The sequence below is a fragment of the Sminthopsis crassicaudata genome, chromosome 2 (assembly GCF_048593235.1).
Source record: "Sminthopsis crassicaudata isolate SCR6 chromosome 2, ASM4859323v1, whole genome shotgun sequence".
In the NCBI taxonomy this organism is placed as follows: Eukaryota; Metazoa; Chordata; class Mammalia; order Dasyuromorphia; family Dasyuridae; genus Sminthopsis; species Sminthopsis crassicaudata.
In genome coordinates this window covers 316,914,433-316,936,530 of record NC_133618.1, presented here as the reverse complement: position 1 = coordinate 316,936,530, position 22,098 = coordinate 316,914,433, and the positions used below count along the sequence as shown (strand labels likewise).

Genomic DNA, 22,098 nt, shown 5'->3' with positions numbered 1-22,098 from the left:
TTGGCTCCTACATCTCTTCTCACTACTCTCCTGATTGAAGAATCACTTTAGCTAAATTGATCTATTTTCTTTCCCCAAGATGTGCAATGAACTTTCCTACTTCCTTACCTTTACTCACATCATTTTTCTCTACATGCTTTCAGAGACACATAAAGACAAGAAAAGGTAATAACCATAAAACAGCATGAGACACATGCCAAATAAGTGATGTGGACCAGGAGTGTCAAATTCAAATATTTAGTTAGCTAAATACTTCCCAATTATATTTTCATTTGTTTCAGGTACTAGGAAATGTTTGGGGACATCATGAATTTGATACCTTTGACATAGACCATGAATGCTGCAGATGTTCAAAAAAGGAAGACTTCACTTCTCATTGCTCAGGAAAGATTTTTGGAGGAGGATGTTAGTATCAAGAAATGCCCTTATTTGGCAGGGCAGATAGTGGTGGAAGAGTTAGTCACTGTAGGACAGGAAGAATAATAGGATGAAAGGTAAAAGTTGGGAAAATCTATAGTATTTGGGGGAAAGTAAGTAGACAAGTTTGGCTGGAGTCAAGAATCAGGACATTAATGAGAGATAAAGTTAAGAATGAGCAGCTAGGTGGTGCAAGGGGAAAGTGGACCTGGAGTCAGGAAGACTCACCTTTCTGAGTTCAAATCTGGCCTCAGACACTTAATAGATATGTGACCCCGGGCAAGTCATTTAACCCTGTTTGCCTCAGTTTATTCACCTGTAACATGAGCTAGAAAAGGAAATGGGAAACTATTCCAGCATCTTTTCCAAGGAAACTCCAAATGATGTCACAAAGCGTTGATATGACTGAAACCAGTCAACTGTAATAACAATGTACACTATACTAGAACCTATAAGAAAAATGAAGATAGAAAATGGCATCTCCTTTAAGGAGTTTATAATCTGTTAGGATAGGTAACACATGTCAGAACCAAAATCAGGCGTGCCCTTTCCCCTTTATCTGGCTTTCTTTACCTATCTAGCATCTAGCATCAAGGCCAGCTAGAACCTATCTGAACTGCTTGACTGTTCACACCTTGCTTGTATAAGATGAGAGTGACCAACTCTTTTCCTTCTGGTGATAAGGAGAACCACCAGACATTACCCATCTACTTGACTTCTACACCTCCCAGATGCCCAGTGCTATCATCTGACCTCTAACATTCTATTCATGTTGCATATAAATTACATAAGATTAATAAGGAATAACAGGCCTAGTGCCACACTTGTTGAAAGAAAAGCAAATCTTAAAAATGTATATCATTAAGATTAAGCAAACAGAAAGGAAAATTATAGAACTCAATATATTAAGGGCAAAATCACAGAATTTCAGAGATGAAAGGGACTGCTATAGCTACCAGTACTTAAAATTAGAATTCTCCCTACCACATACCCAACAAATAGTCATTCAGCCTTTGCATTTCCAGGTGCTGATAGAGCTAAGAGAATGATTCTAATCCTTGATCTTTATTACAAGTTTTGAAATACTTAATGAAGTTGAAAAACCATACTTACTGGATTCAAATCCCACCTCAGACATTTACTCTGACCAAGTCACTTACATTCCCTATATCTGTTTCCTTATGTATAAAATGACATCATTGAACTCAAGGAACTTGAAGGGCTTCTTTCAGTATCAAATCTATGATCCTATGATTCCCAAGCCTTCTCTTATCCAGGTAAATCATTCCAAGTCCCTTCAGTTGATTTTCATGTAGCATGAACCCAAGTCCCTTTGCTATCTTAGTTAATCTGGTAATATAGCACCCATAATTGAAAACAATATGACATAAAGTGTCTGTCCAGAAAAAGAGTACAGAGTGTCATTTATCTTCTTATCTCTAGAAATTATGCTTTTCTTAATCCAGCCCAAGGACCCATTAGCAGAATTATCTAATGACCTCACATCATGTCCTTCAGCCTTCACCTGCTACCATCTTAATTTTCATTCATTGCTCTTTAAAATATCTGTCCTTCTCTTAATATCTCATTCATTGCTGAAATTTCCCTATCAGTTCTGCTAGCATCTCTCAATTGCCCAGGAGTAAGATTGTAAATTTATTCCTCTAGCCTTTCCTAATAGTCCTGCATTCTTGGGTTTGGAAGTACTTTAGTGATGAGGTTCTTTGTCCTGCATTTTATTTAATTCCTTACCTACACAAAGCACTGAAAATCATAGATATTCAATAAAATGGGCTAATTGATAATGGAAGCCTAAATTATAGCCATCTCTAATATATACACCATAAAGGAAAGGCAAATAAGTTGTCCATTGTTTTTGTTTAGGGTTAAAACCTTTTAAAAGCAAAGACAAATTTCATACCAAGTATTCTAGGCATTTTTTCCATGTAACAATACATCATTTTCAGTACTCAGCCATCATTAGCCCCATGAAGTAACCAAGGAGACACTGCTCAGGTCAGTGGTAAATCGTGAGCTAAGAGATTCTCAGAAAACTTAATAATCTACCATTGGTAGAGCCTCTCAGCTTCCCACTGGTGAATATGATGTCCAAATGCAGATTTTCAAAAAAAGCCTCATTTGAGCACACAACTGTGTCTATCATTTACTTGAACCAAAAATACTACAAAATGCCTTTTTGTCTCAAATCTCCAGTGAGTGGAAATAGCCTCCTGAAGGCCACTAATCTTTGTTTTCACAATGAAAGTGGGGCCATTTATACCAGTATCACAAACTCATTACGTTTCCTGAAATTAATTTTAAATTGGAGGGCATTTCCTTGTGTACACCCAAGCCAAGCATATTTTAATAAGGAATACCACTATCCTGACAGATTTTTATTTCATCTCGTGTGTGGCTTATTAGGGGAGACAGGGAGCAAGTGATGCAGGAAGAGATGCTTAAACAATCTTTTTGCTTATGATTTCAGTCTGATTATTTCATGGAAAAACTATTACTACTGTGAGCTAATATCTTCAAGGAATTGAATTTTTTATGATCAAATTTTATTTTTTCAATGAACAAAAATTTGTGTTATTTCCTTTCCATCCATCTTCCCTTATTGGAGAAAAAAAGAAAGAAATAGAAAAATATTAACCTTTAGGTAAATATTCATTCAAGCAAAGCAAATTCCTGCATTGATTAGTCCAAAAGATATGTCTTCTTCTGCACTCTGAATCAAAGAATTGAATTTTACAGTTTATTTTTTCTCAATTCAGTTTTTTAGTGTTTTCAGGATGCAGGTTTTCACAAAACTTAATGACTCTGCAAGTGGGAGGAAAAAAAAGAAAACACTTTTTAAACTCAACTCCTACAATGTTTGTTTGGCTTAGAAGGCAAATCGTCAGTTATCTTTGTAGAGACCCCTGCTTAGAAGTGAGAAATAAGCATGTTCAAAGCATATAAACTTCCAGTACATTGAAATGAATGCTTGTATGCAGATATCATGCAGATTAATAATGATCAATCATTTCTCCCTTCTAGTGTTACTTTCTGTTCATAAAAGTAGTTTCCATACTGTAACAAAAGTAACAGCATTTATGTAGCACTCAAAAGCTGGCAAAATGATTTATAAATTTTATCTCATTTGATCCTCATAACCAAGACTGGGAAATAGGTGTTATTTTGTTAGGATTACTAAGTGAGAACTCAGGTTGTCTGGACAGTGACAAGGTGAGAATTCAGGTTTTCTGGACAATTACAAGGTGAGAACTCAGGTTGACTTGATAGAGGGGGCAAAGCTCATTGGCTGGGGTGGTTCTTCCCAGAAGCCCTTGCATTATTCCACGCCCATTCTCTGGGAGGATAAAAAGAGACAGCACTGGGCGCAGAGGGCAGATCGGCCTGGAGAAGGATAAGAGCTGGAGGAGATTCAGAGCCAGGATTCAAGAAGAAGACTCTGAATTGCATCAGGCTTGACGGGGCTCTCTGCAGGAAGGGAAGTCACTTCTTTGGACAAGAGTTAACAGCAACTGCCTGGAGACAACGGTTCGTTACAGGAAGAAGAATCTGTCTGAGAGATTTGAGTAGACACAGCAGATCTCTTCCCAGAGAGCGATCCAGCAGCTTCTGGAGACGACAGCTCGTTACAATTGGCGTCCACACGTGGGGCAAGGACTTTTGCTTATCCTGACAAGAGGAGCTAGACCAGACCTTTGCAATTTGGCGCCCGAACAGGGACAGACACAGTCCTGATTCCAGTGGAAAAGCTTCCGATCTAGATCTCAGTCTCTCTGACCCAGAACCGTGAGTAACGAGGAAACTTTGTTAAAGATTAAGTGAGCGTGCTAATAGATAAATAAGGAACTTAACTTGTTAAGGGCTAAACCAGGAATCTCTTATAGCTGAAATGGGGCAGATGTTAGCTATATTCAATCCCTGGACCTCAGCCGACTCAACCTCAGCCCCAGACGCAACCTCAGCTCCATTCAGGAGTGGTACTATAGAGAGTATAATCAAGATAATTGAGGAGCAGAGTTTACTTGTAACCTGGGTACAGATTGCTAAACTCTTGGCTGCATTAAGACGCACATCCCCTTGGTTCTTAGAGGAAGAAAAGATAGATGTAGATAAATGGAAGCTAGTGGGATATGAAATGAAAGAATTTCAAGCAAAAAATGGGCCTCGTTCAATTTCTGCAGAAGTATTTTATATCTACAACATAGTTCAATTAGCCTTAAACTATCAAGCAAGTTGTAGGAGAAGGAAAAGTTCTAAAAATGAACAGAGGAGGAAGTGTGAGGAAAAAAGGAAAGATCAAGATCTTTCCCTAGAGCAAGAGGATTTAAATGAGGAATTATGGTATGATTCTCTTGAAGAAGCTTCAACCCTGCCTAGAGAACAGATTATTGACAGGCCCACATCAACCCCACCTTCAGAGATGGAGGAAGAAAGAGGGGAAGAGGCAGAAACACAAACAGAATTGCCTGTGAAGCAGCCTAAGCCTATGACAAGATTAGAAAAAGCATTGGTTAAAGCTAAGAGAGAAGGACAGGATATAAGTGATTTTATACATGCATATCCTGTGATTGAAGAGATTGATTCTGTAGGTAAAAAAAGGAGAAGATATGCACCTTTAGATTTGAATAAAATTAAGGATTTGAAAAAAGGTTGTACCCTTTATGGGGCTACATCAGCTTATGTCAAAATGTTACTAGATGGTTTGTCTTATGAAGTCCTAACCCCGAATGATTGGAAATCCATAGCAAGGATATGCCTGGAACCTGGAGAAAATTTATTATGGCTTTCGGAATTTCATGAATTATGTAAAATTCAAGTCAGATGCAATTTGGAAATAGGAGTTAACACACAATTCACTTTTGAGCACTTAGCTGGTGAAGGTCAGTATGGAGAGAATTCGGAACAGATTAATTATACCATGACAATATATGAGCAAATTGCTAAGGCTGCAATAAAAGCTTGGGGTGTCCTTCCTGGACAGAAAGATCGTGGAGAGGCTTTCACTAAAATACAGCAAGGTCCCAATGAACCTTTTGCAGATTTTGTGGGACGTTTGCAAACTGCTGTCAAAAGAACTATTGGAGAAAATTCAGCTACAGAAATAATGACCAGACATCTGGCTAAGGAAAATGCCAACGAGATTTGCAAAAGAATTATATGGGGATTAGACAAAGATGCTCCTTTAGAGGAGATCATAAGACACTGTGCTACAGTGGGAACAAATGCTTTTTACACCCGGACAATGATGAATGTGGAAAGACAGGGTCCCTCCTGGCAAGGGCCTTCTAGAGAAACTCGGCGATGTTTTCAATGTGGAAAAATTGGACATCTAAGAGCTCAGTGTAGGTATGGAGATACAGTGAGAAGACAGGGTGAGAGAAGACCTAAAACCCCATGTCCAAAATGCAACAGAGGACTCCATTGGGCATCAGAGTGTAAACTAATTCAGGGAAATAGGATGAGGGGCCCAGATCCAGGGCCCCAGGCAAAAAAGACTTGGGGCATGATGGCAGCTGATGTTACACCTAAAGAGCCTTTAGAAGGTCAGGACTCTGATTTGATCAACCAGCAGAAAAGCAATCACATGGTAGAAAGGGATTACCTGATAAGTGAGCCAAAAGGCAATCAGATTGCAAAAATGGATTACACTTGGGGAGAATACAGGCCTTTTAAACCAACAGGGCTGTGTCCAGTGCAAACAATTCCAATGTAATTGCCAAATGATGAGAAGATATTTAGAAAGTGGTAAATAGAAGGTAATTAGATAGGTTAACTGCCTGGGAGAGAGGGTTTGCTTGTATTTCTTCAGCAGGAGAAGGAATCAGATGGGTGCCAATAAGTCATATTCGCCTTGTCCATCAGAGAGAGACAGAAAAAGAGAAAGACTTCAAAATAAAGGAGAAGATCTAAGAAACATCTGACACTGAAAGAGCATGGATAATAAGAAGACTGTTAAAGAACTTAAAAACCAGCAGGAATCATTGGACTTCCTCACACAAGATGAGACTAATGGACAATGGACTTATGGACATTTATAAATTTTCAATTTATGATTATGTTATATACTTCTAGCATGTGTTACGTTACTATGTTACTATGTACTTATGTAATTTATGTAATTATCTGTAATACTTCCCATATTGATGGATTTATGTTTCAAGGTCATTTATGTAATTATGTGTAATACCTTCCATATTGATGGATTTATGTTTCAAGGTCATGACTGTCCTATGTTCTAAATCAAAAGAAAGGGGGAGATGTTAGGATTACTAAGTGAGAACTCAGGTTGTCTGGACAGTGACAAGGTGAGAATTCAGGTTTTCTGGACAATTACAAGGTGAGAACTCAGGTTGACTTGATAGAGGGGGCAAAGCTCATTGGCTGGGGTGGTTCTTCCCAGAAGCCCTTGCATTATTCCACGCCCATTCTCTGGGAGGATAAAAAGAGACAGCACTGGGCGCAGAGGGCAGATCGGCCTGGAGAAGGATAAGAGCTGGAGGAGATTCAGAGCCAGGATTCAAGAAGAAGACTCTGAATTGCATCAGGCTTGACGGGGCTCTCTGCAGGAAGGGAAGTCACTTCTTTGGACAAGAGTTAACAGCAACTGCCTGGAGACAACGGTTCGTTACAGGAAGAAGAATCTGTCTGAGAGATTTGAGTAGACACAGCAGATCTCTTCCCAGAGAGCGATCCAGCAGCTTCTGGAGACGACAGCTCGTTTTCAGGATGCAGGTTTTCACAAAACTTAATGACTCTGCAAGTGGGAGGAAAAAAAAGAAAACACTTTTTAAACTCAACTCCTACAATGTTTGTTTGGCTTAGAAGGCAAATCGTCAGTTATCTTTGTAGAGACCCCTGCTTAGAAGTGAGAAATAAGCATGTTCAAAGCATATAAACTTCCAGTACATTGAAATGAATGCTTGTATGCAGATATCATGCAGATTAATAATGATCAATCATTTCTCCCTTCTAGTGTTACTTTCTGTTCATAAAAGTAGTTTCCATACTGTAACAAAAGTAACAGCATTTATGTAGCACTCAAAAGCTGGCAAAATGATTTATAAATTTTATCTCATTTGATCCTCATAACCAAGACTGGGAAATAGGTGTTATTTTATCACCATTTTACAGATAAGGAAACTGAGGAGAGGCTGACATGCCTATGATCACATAGCTAAAATGTGTTTGAGACTGAATTTGAATTCAATCTTCCTGATTTTACTTCCAGCAATCATGGACCAAGATAATGGATGCATTTAAAATCCTAATGATTCCACAGAGGATTATTTATAGCTGACTTTTAGCATGTTGTCAATAGCATGTATATATATATATATATATATATATACACATATATATACATATATATATATATATACATATATATATAGCATATATGTAGCTAATTAGTATAGTAAGGGCTTAGTAAATGTTTCTTTCTTTTACTTATACATACATATGTGTATATAATATATGCTCAAATATATTTTGAGAGAGAGAGAGAGAGAGAGAGAGAGAGAGAGAGAGAGAGAGAGAGAGAGAGAGAGAATATATGAAGTTGGGAAGACCTAACTTCCAATCCTGCCTCAGACACAGTATGAATGTGAGCAAGACACTAACGCTTTTGTCTGCCTCAGTTTACTCACCTCTAAAATTTGGGATAATAATAGCACCTATCTCCTAGAGTTATTGCAAGGATCAAGTGAAATAATATTGATAAAGAGTTCAGCACATATGCCTGGCCCATAGTAGATTCTTAAATACTTGTTTCCTTCCTTCCTTCCTCCAGAATCTCCTCTTTTGGTCACAACTTTTCTATTATTTCCATCTCTGAGGAAGAGAATTTCTGTGAGGAGGATGTTCAGATAAACAGGTTTTCTATCTTCAGAGTCCTCTGTCTATGTCCTCTCTTATCTATGCCTTCTAGCTTGGTACTCTGACCTTTCTCCTATTCTGGAGCTTTTTCCTTTTAAAGCCTAAATCCAAGGACTAGCCTCTCAGGACTCAATCAAACATCTTCAGATAATAGGACTCAGTTATCTTCCATGGAATAATAATGTGTGTGTATATATATATATATATATATATATATATATATATATATATATATATATATATATATATATATATATACATACTCATATATGCATATAGATACACATATATTATATTGTTACACATTGTACAATATATTGTTATGTGGCATACAATATATATATTTATATATATGTGGCATACAATATATATTTATATATTTATATTATATAAATTAATAATTAATGTATAACATTACAATGTAATAATTGTATGTATGTATATGTGTGTAGATATAGATATATGTTAGTTGGAGAAGGAAATGGAAAATCACTCCAGTATCTTTACCAAGAAAATCTCATATTGGGTTTTCTAGAGTTGGATACAACTGAAAAATAACTGAACAACACCATTTATATAGTGCTTACTATGGGCCAGGCCCTGGTTTAAGCACTTTACAATTATCTCATTTGATCTTTACAACAACACTCTGGAGTTATTGTTATTATATTCAATAATATGTACTATATTCAATATATTCATATTATTGTTATTATGATAATGTTGTTAGTATCTTTATTTTATAGATAAGAAACTCACACAAAGTGAGGTTAAGCAACTTGCTAATAAATATCTGAGGTTGGATCTTAATGAAGGTCCTCCTGACTCCAGACTCCATGCTTTTTCCATTGTGCCACCTAAAACAGTGAATTAACAGGTACCCACAGTCAAGGTATTCTTTATAAGCTACAAAGATCATATGAACAAATTAAGCTAGGTAGGTCGGTGGTAGTGCCAAGCTTGGAGTCAGAGAGAATCTGAGTTAAGTTCCTGCCTCAGAAACTTGCTGGCTTTGTGACTCGTTAAATCACTTAATCTTTATTCAGCCCCAGTTTCTTTACTTGTAAAATGAGAGTTAGATTCAATGAACTCTAAGTCTATGATCCTGTAATTCCCAAAGGTGATTTTACTGAGAATAATCAGATCTTGAATGAGGAAATAATGCCAAAGACAGAAAAAAAAAGCATCTTGTTACTTTTTTAGGACAACCAGGATGCTTCTGATGATACCCTTATACTTATATCAAACAGAAATCTGACTAGAATTTCCACCCATTGCTCCTACTCCTATCATTTAAGGACAAGAAAAACAAACTTAATCCTACTTCCACATAACAGTTCTTCAAATTCTTGGAAGTAGCTTGGATTTCCTAAGTCTTCTCTTTTCCAGGCTAAATATTCTTTGTTTGTTCAAATGATTCTGACATGATGCAGTTTCCAGTCTTCTCAATGTTCTAATCATCCTTATTTAGAAATGCTCCATCTTATCAATGTCCTCTCCAAAATGATGTTTCCTTGATAGAAATAAATGAGGTTGTTAACTCTAAGACATCCTTAGATTTGGTCAAAATAGTGGAGAATTGTTCCCTTTACTATTAGCAGTCTTCTCCTGCCATAGTTTGAATATATATGGTTTTCAACACCCAGAAGATTCATGGGAGGTCAAAATCAGAGAGCTTCCTTATTGTTTCCTAGGAGCCTAGTATATCTTCATGGTTATTCCAGAGTAAAATGACATTGTTAGTTTATCCTCTAAATTTAAGTAGATGTATTAAATTTCTCTCAGAACAAAAAAAATTTTATTAAATGATAAATTAATGCAGTTAAAAGAATATTCTACTTAGATCAGCTGATCTAGATTGAAATCTTAATTCTTATCCCTAATGAGTAACTTTGACCAAATCACTTATGCTTCCTTGGCCTCTCTATCCTTATCTTTAAGATTAAATTAAATTAAATTAAAAATGATATCATTGTAAGATCCTTTATAACAAAGGTGCCAGACATATTCTGAGCTGTTCAACCCGATTAAGAGGTAATTGAAAACATTTTATTTTAATTGGATAGCTCAGAGTGTTTTGACATATTTAATGTTAATGTATGGTTTTCTAAGTGATTGCTGCTTGCACAGACATTGTAGACAGTTTAGTGGCCCCTGTTTCTATTTGAATTTGGTACTTCTGTCTTACAACTCTTAACATTACTAACACCATTCCCTTATTGACCATCAATATTCCCTCCCTCTGCCAACCCAAAGGCTGGTTTTCCAATAAGAAAGAAAAGAAGTTATCAGACTATTTTGAAATGTTTTTAATGTTTCAATTATTTCTGTATCTGAAGAAATTGGAGGGGAGATTTATTTTGTGGCTCATAAGCTTAACTGATCTAAAAATTCCATATGTACAACACATTAACATTGTATCTGCTACCTAGTGAAAAGGAGAGAGTTGCACAAAAGAGATGTTTTGTAACAAAAGAGAAATGATATCAGTGGTCCTCAAACTTTTTAAATAGAGGGCCAGTTCACTGTCTCTCAGATTGTGGGAGGGCTGGACTAAAGTAAAAACAAAAACTCACACTCTGTCTCCGCTCCTCAGCCCATTTGCCATAACCCAGTGGGCCGCATATACGTCCTCAGCGGCTGCATCTGGCCCGAGGGCCGTAGTTTGAGAACCCCCTGATTTATACACACACACACACACACACACACACACACACACACACACACACATATATATACATATATTATATGTAAGCATACATAATGTATACACACATTTGTATATTATATGTAAACATACAATGTGTATACATTTATATTATATGTAAACATACATGTATGTATACCATTTGTAATCTATATAAACATGCATGCATAAATGCACACACACATATACGTGTGTGTGTGTATGTGTGTGAGCTTGCTGAGACTTGCAAGATGAATCTTCCTGACTTCAGGCTTAGCATTCTATCCACTGAGCCACCTAGCTGCTGCCCCTAGGCATTTTTTAAGTGATTATTAGTATGAGATGGATAGGTAGCATCATGGATTGAAGCATTGGATTTTACCTCAGGAAGATGAGTCTTTCTGCCTCCAGGCTAGGTACTTCATTCACTTCACCATCTAGCTACTTGATATGTATCTATACAATATCCATATAAAGGTTGTTTGATCACAAGGTCATAGCCCTAGAGTGGAAAGAACCTCATAAACCTTCTAGTCCAAACTCCTTATTTTACAGATGAGGAAACTAAGGTCTAGAGAACTTAATTGACTAGTACAAGAGTTGGCAGAGATAGTAAGTATATGATCATGGAATCATAAAACTACAACTAGAAATAATATCAGAGACACTTTTATTCAATTCCTTATATACATCAGGAAACAAGGCTCAGAGAGAAGAGAAGGGAACATGCATTAAGCATGTATTATATATCAGGTCCTGTGCTAAGTGCTTTACAAATAGCATCTCATCTGATCCTCACAATAACCTTTAAAGTAAGTGCTGGAATTATCCCTTTTTTACAGTTGAGGAAAATGAGACAGGAGTTAAGTGACTTGTCCAGAATCACACAGCTAGTAAGTGCCTGAGGGTACATTTGAATTTCCTAATTCTGGGTCCAGCACTTTCTCTACTTTGCCACCCAGTGGTAGCAATGCCTTCCTCACAGGTACAAGTTCTTAAACTTTTGCAATTTCTAGTATTATGCCAGGAAATTTAGGAAAGTGGAAAGAAGAAAGGAGGCAACTACACCTGCAGGAAGAAAAATATGGTCCTTCTAAATCCTAATGATAACTCTTGATTCCTATGCAATCCTCCAACTGAGTGGTTTCCAAGAGGATAATTTTGAAGCAGAGCAAATGAATCCTTCTCTGTTGTGGGTCTCCAAAGCAAAGACAAGTATGCAAAGTTATTTTTAAATGGTTCAGCTGCTCTGATATCTTTCTCTCATCTTCTCAAGGTCCCAGGTAGTTGGCTGCTTGCCTTCTCTTATTCCTATGAGAGTCTATGGTGGTTTCTCTGTAAAAGAAGGAAGGTTCTCATGGCAAAACACTGATTTGTAGCAGGTGCAGCTTAGATTCAGCTCCCATATCTCCCTCAGAAGCCATTCTTTTTTGATTTCTTCTTACCCTTCTGAGCAAATAGGCCTTTCATTTTTAAGGTCTCAGCCTAAGGAAAGGAAATGATGGTGGAAGATCTTATCAGAATTGACTTTCCTACACTATAACTGTCAACCACTAAAGGGACATGACTTCCTCTCTACCTTGGAGAATGGTGGTGGAGACAGTTAGCATGTTGTAAAACCCTATCATCCTCGACCTATGGGAAACTAACCTTTTCTCCACTGCAACAGGTATCTTCTCTTTTCAACAAGAAGATTTCTAATGGTTTAAAAACATTGGATGTCCTGCTTCATTACATCCCCTCAATATACCTCCCCACACACACACACATCTGGTTGTAAGGAACTCCCACCTCTTGAGTGCTAATATGAGTTGGGGTGGGGCATATTGCATATCCTGTGTTCTCACCTTCCCCATAGATCAGCCCTCTTAAGAGACAGTCAAAAAGCTGAGCATGGTTGCACAAGTTGGTCATCCTAGCTACCAGGAAGACAGAAACTAGCAGGTCTCTTGAGCTCATCAGTTATGAGTTGCAGTGAGCTAAGTCAATTGCATTCTCTTATTGAGTTTAACATTAATTTGTTGACGTCTGACAAGAGTTACCTAAGGAAGAGGAAATTGGTCCAGGTTAGAAACAGAAAAGGTTAATATGCCTATCAGTAATAGGCTCAGCCCATGAATATTCCCAGCAATTTCAGCACATGACATAGGGAAGTAGGAGGAATAGACTTACACCACCATATTGTGCCAGACACTGTGCTAAGAACTTTTACAAATATTAATTCATTTTATCTTCACAACAACCCTGTGAGGTAGGTGATGTTATTATCTCTATTTTACAGTTAAGGAAGCTGGAACAAATATAGTTTAAGTGATTTGCCTGGGGTAACACAGCTAGTAAGTATCTGAGATCAAATTGAAGTCAGATTTTCAGGTAGACCTCTATTAACTCTGCTACCTAGAGAAAGAAGGAAGGAAGGAAGGAAGGAAGGAAGGAAGGAAGGAAGGAAGGAAGGAAGGAAGGAAGGAAGGAAGGAAGGAAGGAAGGAAGGAAGGAAGGAAGGAAGGAAGGAAGGAAGGAAGGAAGGAAGGAAGGAAGGAAGGGAGGAGGGAGGGAGGGAGGGAGGGAGGGAGGGAGGGAGGGAGGGAAAGAGAGAAGAAGGGAGGGAGGGGAAAGACAGGAAGCAAAAAGAAAGGAGGGAGGGAGGAAATAAGGAAGGAAGGGGAGAAGGGAAAGAGAAAGGAAGGAAAGAAGGGAGGTAGGGAAGGAGGGAAGGAAAGAAAGAAAGAAGGAAGGATGGAAAGAAAGAAAGAAGGAAAGAAGGAAGGAAGGGGAAAGGAAAAGGGAGAGAGGGAGGGAAGGAAGGAGGGAAAGAGAGAGGAAGAGAGGGAGAGGAAAGGGAGGAAGGGAGGAAGGAAAAAGGAAGGAGGGAGGAAAGGAAGAAGGAAAGAAGAAAGGAAGGAAGGAAGGAAGGAAGGAAGGAAGGAAGGAAGGAAGGAAGGAAGGAAGGAAGGAAGGAAGGAAGGAAGGAAGGAAAGGAAAGGAAAGGAAAGGAAAGGAAAGGAAAGGAAAGGAAAGGAAAGGAAAGGAAAGGAAAGGAAAGGAAAGGAAAGGAAAGGAAAGGAAAGGAAAGGAAAGGAAAGGAAAGGAAAGGAAAGGAAAGGAAAGGAAAGGAAAGGAAAGGAAAGGAAAGGAAAGGAAAGGAAAGGAAAGGAGGGAGGAAGAGGGGAAGAAGGGAGTGAGGGAAGAAGAGAGAGGAAAGAGGGAGGGATGGAGGGAGGAAGAGAAGTGTAGATGAAGAGGAAGGAGAGAGGGATGAAAAGAGGGAAGGAGAGAGGGAAGATGGGAAAAGACAGGAGAGAAAGGAAGGGGGGAAGGCAAAACAAAAGGCCCATGTATTCTTTCTCACAGGTTCTTTCCAAAATAGTGATAGTTGCTACCAATAGCCTTTCATACCCATTATGCCTGGCATAGAAATTTTGAATAAAAGGTCTCGATGAAGCCAGATCCTACCCCAGTGTGTCAGTGTCTCAGAGGGGCAAGGATCCTTCATAATCATCAAGCCCAACTTCATATTTAAACGGGTACCATCTTTAGGAAACATGGACTAATTCTTAGCTAGAATCTATTTGATGACCTTCATCAAGTGAGAATTCACTACTTTCCCAGAATGTTTTATTTTTTGACGATTCGGTTAGGAAATATTTTCCTCGTTAGGTGACACAGTGAATAAAATGCTGCGACTGAGATCAGAAAGACTCATCTTGAGTTCAAATCTGACCTCAGACTCTTATTAAATGCATGATCTTGAGCAAATCATTTAAACCTGTTTGCCTCAATTTTCTCATCTATAAAATGATCTGGAGAAGGAAATGACAAATCACTCCAGTATCTCTGTCAAGAAAACTCCAAATGGGGTCACAAATAGAGAAACATGACTGAAATGCCTTAATAACAACATTTTTTCCATGCATCAAATCCAGGGATATATCTTTTTCACTTTATATCCATTGCTCCTAATTCTGTCTCCTCTGGAGCCAAGCAGAAAGCCCTACTAAAATGTCTTCTTCAAGATGCCTTTCCTGATTCCTCTTAAGTCTAATATTTTATCTCTGTTGACTATTTCTAATTTATTGTGTATATATCTTATTTGTATATAGTTTTGGGTTTTTTTTACATGTTGTCTATGCATTTGACTTCTTGATAGCAGGGATTTCCTTTTATCTTTCTTTTTATCCTCAGTGCTTAGCACAGTGTGATATATATTAGGCACCTAATAAATGTTTATTGATCATCCACATCCAAAGAAAGAACTATGGGGACTGAATACTATTTTCACCTTGTTTTTGTTTTGTTTTCTTTCTGGTGGTTTTTCTCTCTTGTTCTGAGTTTTCTTAATCAACATGACAAGTTATTAATAATAACATAAAAATGCTATAAATCACTAATAATTAGAGAAATATACATTAGAAGTTTTCTCCTGGTTCACAGCTGCTAAGGTAGAGGGGCATGCGTAGCTCATGAATAATGTTTTTGTTGAGATAATTTGTTGGATCACAGCAAACACTTTTTTTCAACAACTCAAAATGTTACTCTAAACATAAATAAATTAGATGATCAATATAGAAATAAGATTGATTATCTACTCTGCAGCCAAAGTTGTAGCAGCTCTATAAAATTAGTTAAAACAAAACCTGGAACTGACTGTGGCTCAGATTATATGCTTCTTACTGCAAAATTCAAACTTAAATTCAAGAAAATAGTGGAAATCATCAAACTGTATAGGTATGATATAACATCTTTTATAATATGAAGTGGAGGTGGTGATTAAATTTAAGGAACTAACTCTGGTAGGTAAGAATGCCTGAAGAACTATAGACAGACAAGAAAAAGGATAAGAAAGTAAAATCTGTCTGAGGAGGCTTTACAAAATCTGAAGAAAAAAGAAAGAGAAATGGAAGTACATACCCAATTGAATGAAGCATTCCAGAGACTAACAAGGAAAGATAAGAAGGTTTTCTTAAATGAGCAATGTAAAGAAATAGAAGGAAACAGTAAGATGGGATAAACAAGAGCTCTCTTCCAGAAAATTAAAGATATTAAGGGAACAGTTCATGCCAAAATGTGCATGATACATAACCAAAATGGTAGAGATTTAATAGAAGTAGAAGAGGTGGCAATATACAAAAGAATTATATAAGAAATATATAACATCACTTATATATCACACTTAACATCACCAATAACTATGATGGTATAATTACCGAACCAAAGCCATACATCCTGGAAAATGAAATCAAGTGGGCCTTAAAAAGCATTGCTAACAGTAAATCTAGTGGAGGTGATAGAAGTCCAGCTGAGCTATTTACAATCCTAACAGAAGATGCTGTTAAAGTGCTACACTTAATAAGCCAGCAAATTTACTTGTGGTCAATAGTGACCACAGAATTGTAAAAAATAAGTTTACATCTTAATCCTGAAAAAGGGTAATGCCAAAGTATATCCAAATTGTCACACAATTGTACACCAGCAAGGTTTTGCTTAAGATTTTGCAGGCTAGACGTCAGCAACATATAAATTAAGAATTACCAGAAAATAGGCTGATTTTCTAAGAGGCAGAGGAACTAGAGACCAAATTGCCAATATTCACTGGATTATAGAGAAAGCAAGAGAGTTCCAGAAAGACATTTACTTTTGCTTCATTGACCACACTAAAGTCTTTGATTACATTGATCACAATAAAATGTGGCAAGCATTCAAAAAGATGGGAGTACCAGATCATCTTACTTGTCTCCTGAGGAACCTATATGCAGGCTAAGATACAAGAGTTAGAACCAAACATGGAACAATTGATTGGCTCAAGATTGAGAAAGTACAACAAAGTTGTATGTTGTCACCTTATTCATTTAACTTACATTCAGAGCACATCAAGCTAAATACAGAAAAAATTGAAAACTGGAATTAAGGTTCCCAGGAGAAATATGAACAATTTCAGATACTACTATAATAGCAGATAGTGAAGAAGAATTAAGAAGCCTCTTGAAAAGGGTGAAAGCTAGTTTGTAGCTTAACATTAAAAAAACCTAACCTATCACTTCTTAGCAAATAAAGGGAGAAGAAATAGAAACAGTATATTCTTGTATAGTGTATCATATCCTTGGGCTCAAAAATCACTGCAGGTGGTGGCTGCAGCCATGACATTAAAATATACTTCCTTTTGGAAGAAAAATTATGGCAAGTCTGGACCACACATTAAAATATAGATAATTCCTTGCCAACAAAGGTCAAAGCTTATAGTCAAAGCTATGATTTATCCAATAATAAGAGTTGTATTATAAGAAAAGTTGAGCACTGCAGAATCAATGAATGTGATGGAATATTTTTTGCTGTAAGAAGAGATGAAGGAGATGGTTTTAGAGAAATCTGGGAAGATTTGTAGATACTAAAACAAAGTGAAATAAGCAAAATCAGAAGGAAAATTTATATACTAATAACATTATAAAGACAAACAATTTTGAAAGACTATTCAACACAATGACCAATCATAATTCCAAAGGAATTTGTTGTTCAATTATTTGTCTAATTTTTTGTGACCCTACCTGGGGTTTTCTTGGTAAAGATTTTATAGTGGTTTGCCATTTCCTTCTCTAGCTCATTTTACAGATGAAGAAATTGAGGCAAACAGGGTTAAATGATTTGCTCAGGGTCACACAACTAGTAAGTATCTGAGGTCAGATTTGAATTCAGGACGATGGGTCTTCCTGACTCTAAGCCTGCCATTGTGCCCACCACACTATTTAACTGCTCTTGATGAAGCATGTTACTCACTTTAAAATGGACAGGTAATAGAATTAGAGAGTTTAAAAAAAATGACCTGGCTAATGAGGGAATTTGCTTAACTATATATACATATATACATGATTATTATTATTATAGCTTTTTTATTTACAAAATATATGCATGGGTAATTTTTCAGCATTGACAGATGCAAAACCTTTTGTTCCAATTTTTCCCCTCCTTCCCCCCACTCCCTCCCCCAGATGGCAGGTAGACCAATACATGTTACATATGTTAAAGTATATGGTTAAATACAATATATGTATACATGTCCATACAGTTATTTTGCTGCACAAAAAGAATCCAATTTTGAAATAGTAAACAATTAACCTGTGAGGGAAATCAAAAATGCAGGCGGACAAAAATAGGGAGATTAGGAATTCAAGTGTGTGTGTGTGTGTGTGTGTGTGTGTGTATTTTAATGGACTTCATTTTACTTGTTTTTTCAATGTGGGAGGGAAGGTTAAAGTTAAAGGGGGAATTGGGGCCTGAAAAATAAAGTGAAATTGAATTTTTTTAAAAAAGAACTTGTATAAAGATCAAACCTCTCTGAACAGTAGGATCTTGTATTCTATAAAAGAAAATTTACTTTTCTTGCTTGAAAAACCAAATGATGTGCTCATCTGCTGCCATAGTTGAATATATCCCTCTTGAAACGTTTAATTGATAGAACTACTTTGCTAATTTCAGATTGGTGTTAGATAACAATTCTTTCTGATGTCTTCCCTGTCCTCCTCTCTTCTTCCAGGAGCACATTTACAAGCTGATGAAGAGTGACAGCTATACCCGGTTTCTTCGGTCTAATGCTTACCAGGACTTACTACAGGCAAAGAAGAAGGTATTTGGGGGGAAAGACAGACTTGCCTCTCTTAGCACCTATTGATTCTTGCCTGCTGCTTGCCGCGAGTGTGAAAATGAGACTATTATTTCCTGAGCTTTTTGTTTGTTTTTCCTCCTTCTTACCCTCTCCTATTGGCTTCTTTTTTTCTTGTTGAAAGAATAAGAACGATTATTTCCTAACTTCAAAGGTCCAAGATATAAAATCCTTCCCACTGTGTCCCTGTTCCCATATTCTGCATATGCTATACATAGAGGGAAAAGGGGGGACAGATGAAAGTGTTGGTCATAAAAGCCCAACATCTCATTCAGGAGATGAGAGAAGTAGGTTGATACAGAACCTGGTCTCTTGTTGACTCTCACAGGGAGATGAATGAGGCCATTTGGTGATAAGGGAATTGGGTGGCAACTTTCTTTGTTTAGAAAATCATTCCCTTTTGACCCTTTATCTCATTCCCACTCAATCTGAAACATTTTTATTTTATTTTAACCCAGAAGAACCTATAAGCTTTGCACAGAATCTAGTTGCCTGGCTTCTTTCTTCTTACTTTGAAACTAAGTCATGGTTCTCTGAAGTGGACTGGGGGACCAGGAATCCTGAAAAATGCAGGTGCGGGAAAGGTGGCTGTAACAAAGATAAACTCTAATGAAATCTAGCTGGTCCCCTGGACAAAGGTGGATGAGGTAGAAAGGGCAAATAGAAAAATTGTTTCTGAATTCCATCAGGCTATGTTTAAATGTTTTCTATACTTTCCAGCATAGTTTCATGTCCTCCATGTGATTGAGTGTGGTGCCCACTTGTACCAAAGTCTATTTCCATAATACTTTAGAACAAATGTTTTCTTCCCACATTTTCTCTTTCTATCGCTCTCTTCCTGGGCTGCCTTCTTGAAACTCTTGGTTTTCCATCAACATGCTCTTTGCTGGTGTTTCTCTCAACTGTGTAGCCCACTTTTGTGTGTGCTTAAGATACTGGCTTCTGTGGGATTTCTATAATACTGTCTTTGTACACTGTTTGGTATCATATAACTCCATGGTCTTTGATCATGTTTTTCTTCCTTCTCCTCAGTATATATGGTAATATCCTTGCTGTAAGGAACCCCTACTAGCCTTAAAGAAATTCTGGTTGGGAAAAGAAAAGTGGAAAGAAGGAGACAGGAAGACAATGCTTCCTGTAAATGCCTTCAATGCCCTTTATTTTATGGTTATTGTAAAAAGAGAGGTCACAGTAATTCAGCTGTCACCAATGAAAGTCAAAATGAATTTCTTATAGGCTTGGGATGTCCTAAGGGATCCCCATTTCTTGGTGTGTTTCCTGGGAAGTCCAGAGATGTGTAAGTAAGGAGTTAGCTAATCTGAGCCTGTTTGGAAACTGAGAAGAGGAAAGATAAAAAAGATCTTTTAGTCTAAGGGAAAGATTTGGGTGGAAAAGAAAAAAGTTTATCCATTGAAGGAATGGAAAATAATAAAAAGAAGATATAAGTTACTCTCATATGCTCAGATTAAATTATGAATTCATTAGAGAGTATTTATAAGGGCTAAGGAAGAAACTTATTGGCCTCCCTGTGGGTAATCTATAACAATATAATGACCACAGTGCATAACTTTCAAATAAGACTTTCAATGTCCAGAAAACAGTTATAATCAAAGACAATGGCATTAAGCACTATACAAAATCAGATTAATCCTACTTTTCTTGGCTTCTAGCCTTCCAGTGGATTCCAGTGGTATATCTGATTTACCCACATATTTGCCAAATTTAAGAAATAGACACTCTGTGATAAAAGCATTCATGTTATGGAACTGCAGATGAGAAAGAGAACATGTAAACCCAAAAGATGGGAGTAGAACCTCCTTACAAAGGTCAGTTACTCCAAAAAGGGAGTAGATACATAAGTCTTCTTCCTCAGTTGTTACTGTTATAAAAAGTCCCTTGATAGTATTTGAAGGTATGTACTTCTGATACTTTGATGTTAAAAAAAATTCAATAAGATCCATGAGAGATAATCTAGTTTCTTTGAAAAAAATTTCTTGGATCTTAGTAGACTACAAATTCAACAGAAGTCAATAATGTAATATGGAAGCCCCAAAAGGTAATATGATTTGGGCTGCATTAATAAATGAGCAAGAATTCAAATCATTCTTAGTGTACTTTCCATGATTTATGAAATAAAAGTGATATATCTTTCCTAGAGGGAAACCAAAAGAGGGAGCTTTGTTCCAAATCAGAGAATACTTATTTAGTATTATTAGCTTATTTATCTATAACAATATAATGACCACAATATCATTTTTACTTATTTCTCCCCAAGGGAAATGAATTGGATATATAACTCTGTAAACTCAATGGCTGTGGTATAGAAGATCCAGACATTAAACTAGCACCCCTTTTTACCCATTAGCCTGTAGTTGAATTATCTGTCACCCTAAAGAGGAGGAGACTTGTCATGTTATCCAGAATCAGGCATATAGTTTTCATTACCTGCATGCTGGAAGAATGTTCAACCTCGATCTTTTTGTCATTATTTCTCTGTTTTACTTGTTACTTCTAGTATCTGCTTTTCCTCCTGCTGAGTGACTCTGCTGTCATGCTGGGTCCTGGTATGCTAGTATGTGTTATCTGCAATGAAGGCAGATAAGTGTCCTTGGCCCACTCCCCAGGCTTTCACTGTATCCTGCAGGCCCACAGATACCTGGCTTCTTCATTGCCTTAATTTTTTTTTTAAATTTATGTTGTGTGGTAGCATTTTTCTTTCTTTGTTCTTTCTTCCTTTCTTTTTCTTTCTTTCTTTATGTCTTTCTTTCTTTCTTCTTCCCTCTCTTCCTTTTTCCTTCCCTCCCTCACTTCCTCTGCCTCTTATTTTTTTTCAGAGTTTCCTTCCTCTATTTTGTAAGGCTGCCTCAAACATGGGCCCCAGGAACTGAGTTTGGGGGCAAACTAAGCAACTATATGGGTTGTGACTACACTTTTCTGAATCATACAGACAGAAAATATTGGAGAGAGGCTCAATCAACAGCCACACATCTGTACCTTCAGACTGGTAGCATGCATACCCATCCACCCCACAGAGTATGGAGAGTTCCTGGTCTTTGTTTCTGACTTCTTTCCTCTTCTCCCTGCTCCCTACCACACCATTTCAAGTTTGCTGCTTAAGAATGAGTCTCATGTGATGTTTTGCAGTTACCAGAACACAAGATGGACATTTGTCAGTGGCAGAATTTTCCATAGGACCATGAAGAGGCTGAACCAGCTTTTCTTCACAGTAATAAAAGGCCCAGTTACCAGAACTGCCAGATCCCCCCCGCCAGTTCTGACTCACTATCCATGATAACCAAAGCAAGCAGCATCAAATTCAGTCTCAAGTGATGCTTAGGGTACCACCTGGGGAGGAAAGCCACAAAAGGGAAAAGAGGAAATGGTGGGCTAGGGGGAGATCACCTGGGACTTGTTCCACAAAGAAGCATCTGGTAGCTTCCAAATTTAACTA

The 22,098-nt window shown here is 37.3% G+C and overlaps 1 protein-coding gene across 2 annotated transcripts in view; it reads left to right on the top strand.

Annotated features, from left to right (window-relative positions):
• RGS6 (regulator of G protein signaling 6) overlaps window positions 1-22,098 on the top strand; it is a 657,670-nt gene that overhangs the window by 590,749 nt on the left and 44,823 nt on the right. For both annotated transcript variants that reach the window (XM_074290125.1, XM_074290124.1), the window contains exon 16: window positions 18,522-18,611. In XM_074290125.1, the coding sequence (XP_074146226.1) occupies window positions 18,522-18,611 (90 nt within the window). The remainder of the gene's footprint in view (window positions 1-18,521; window positions 18,612-22,098) is intronic.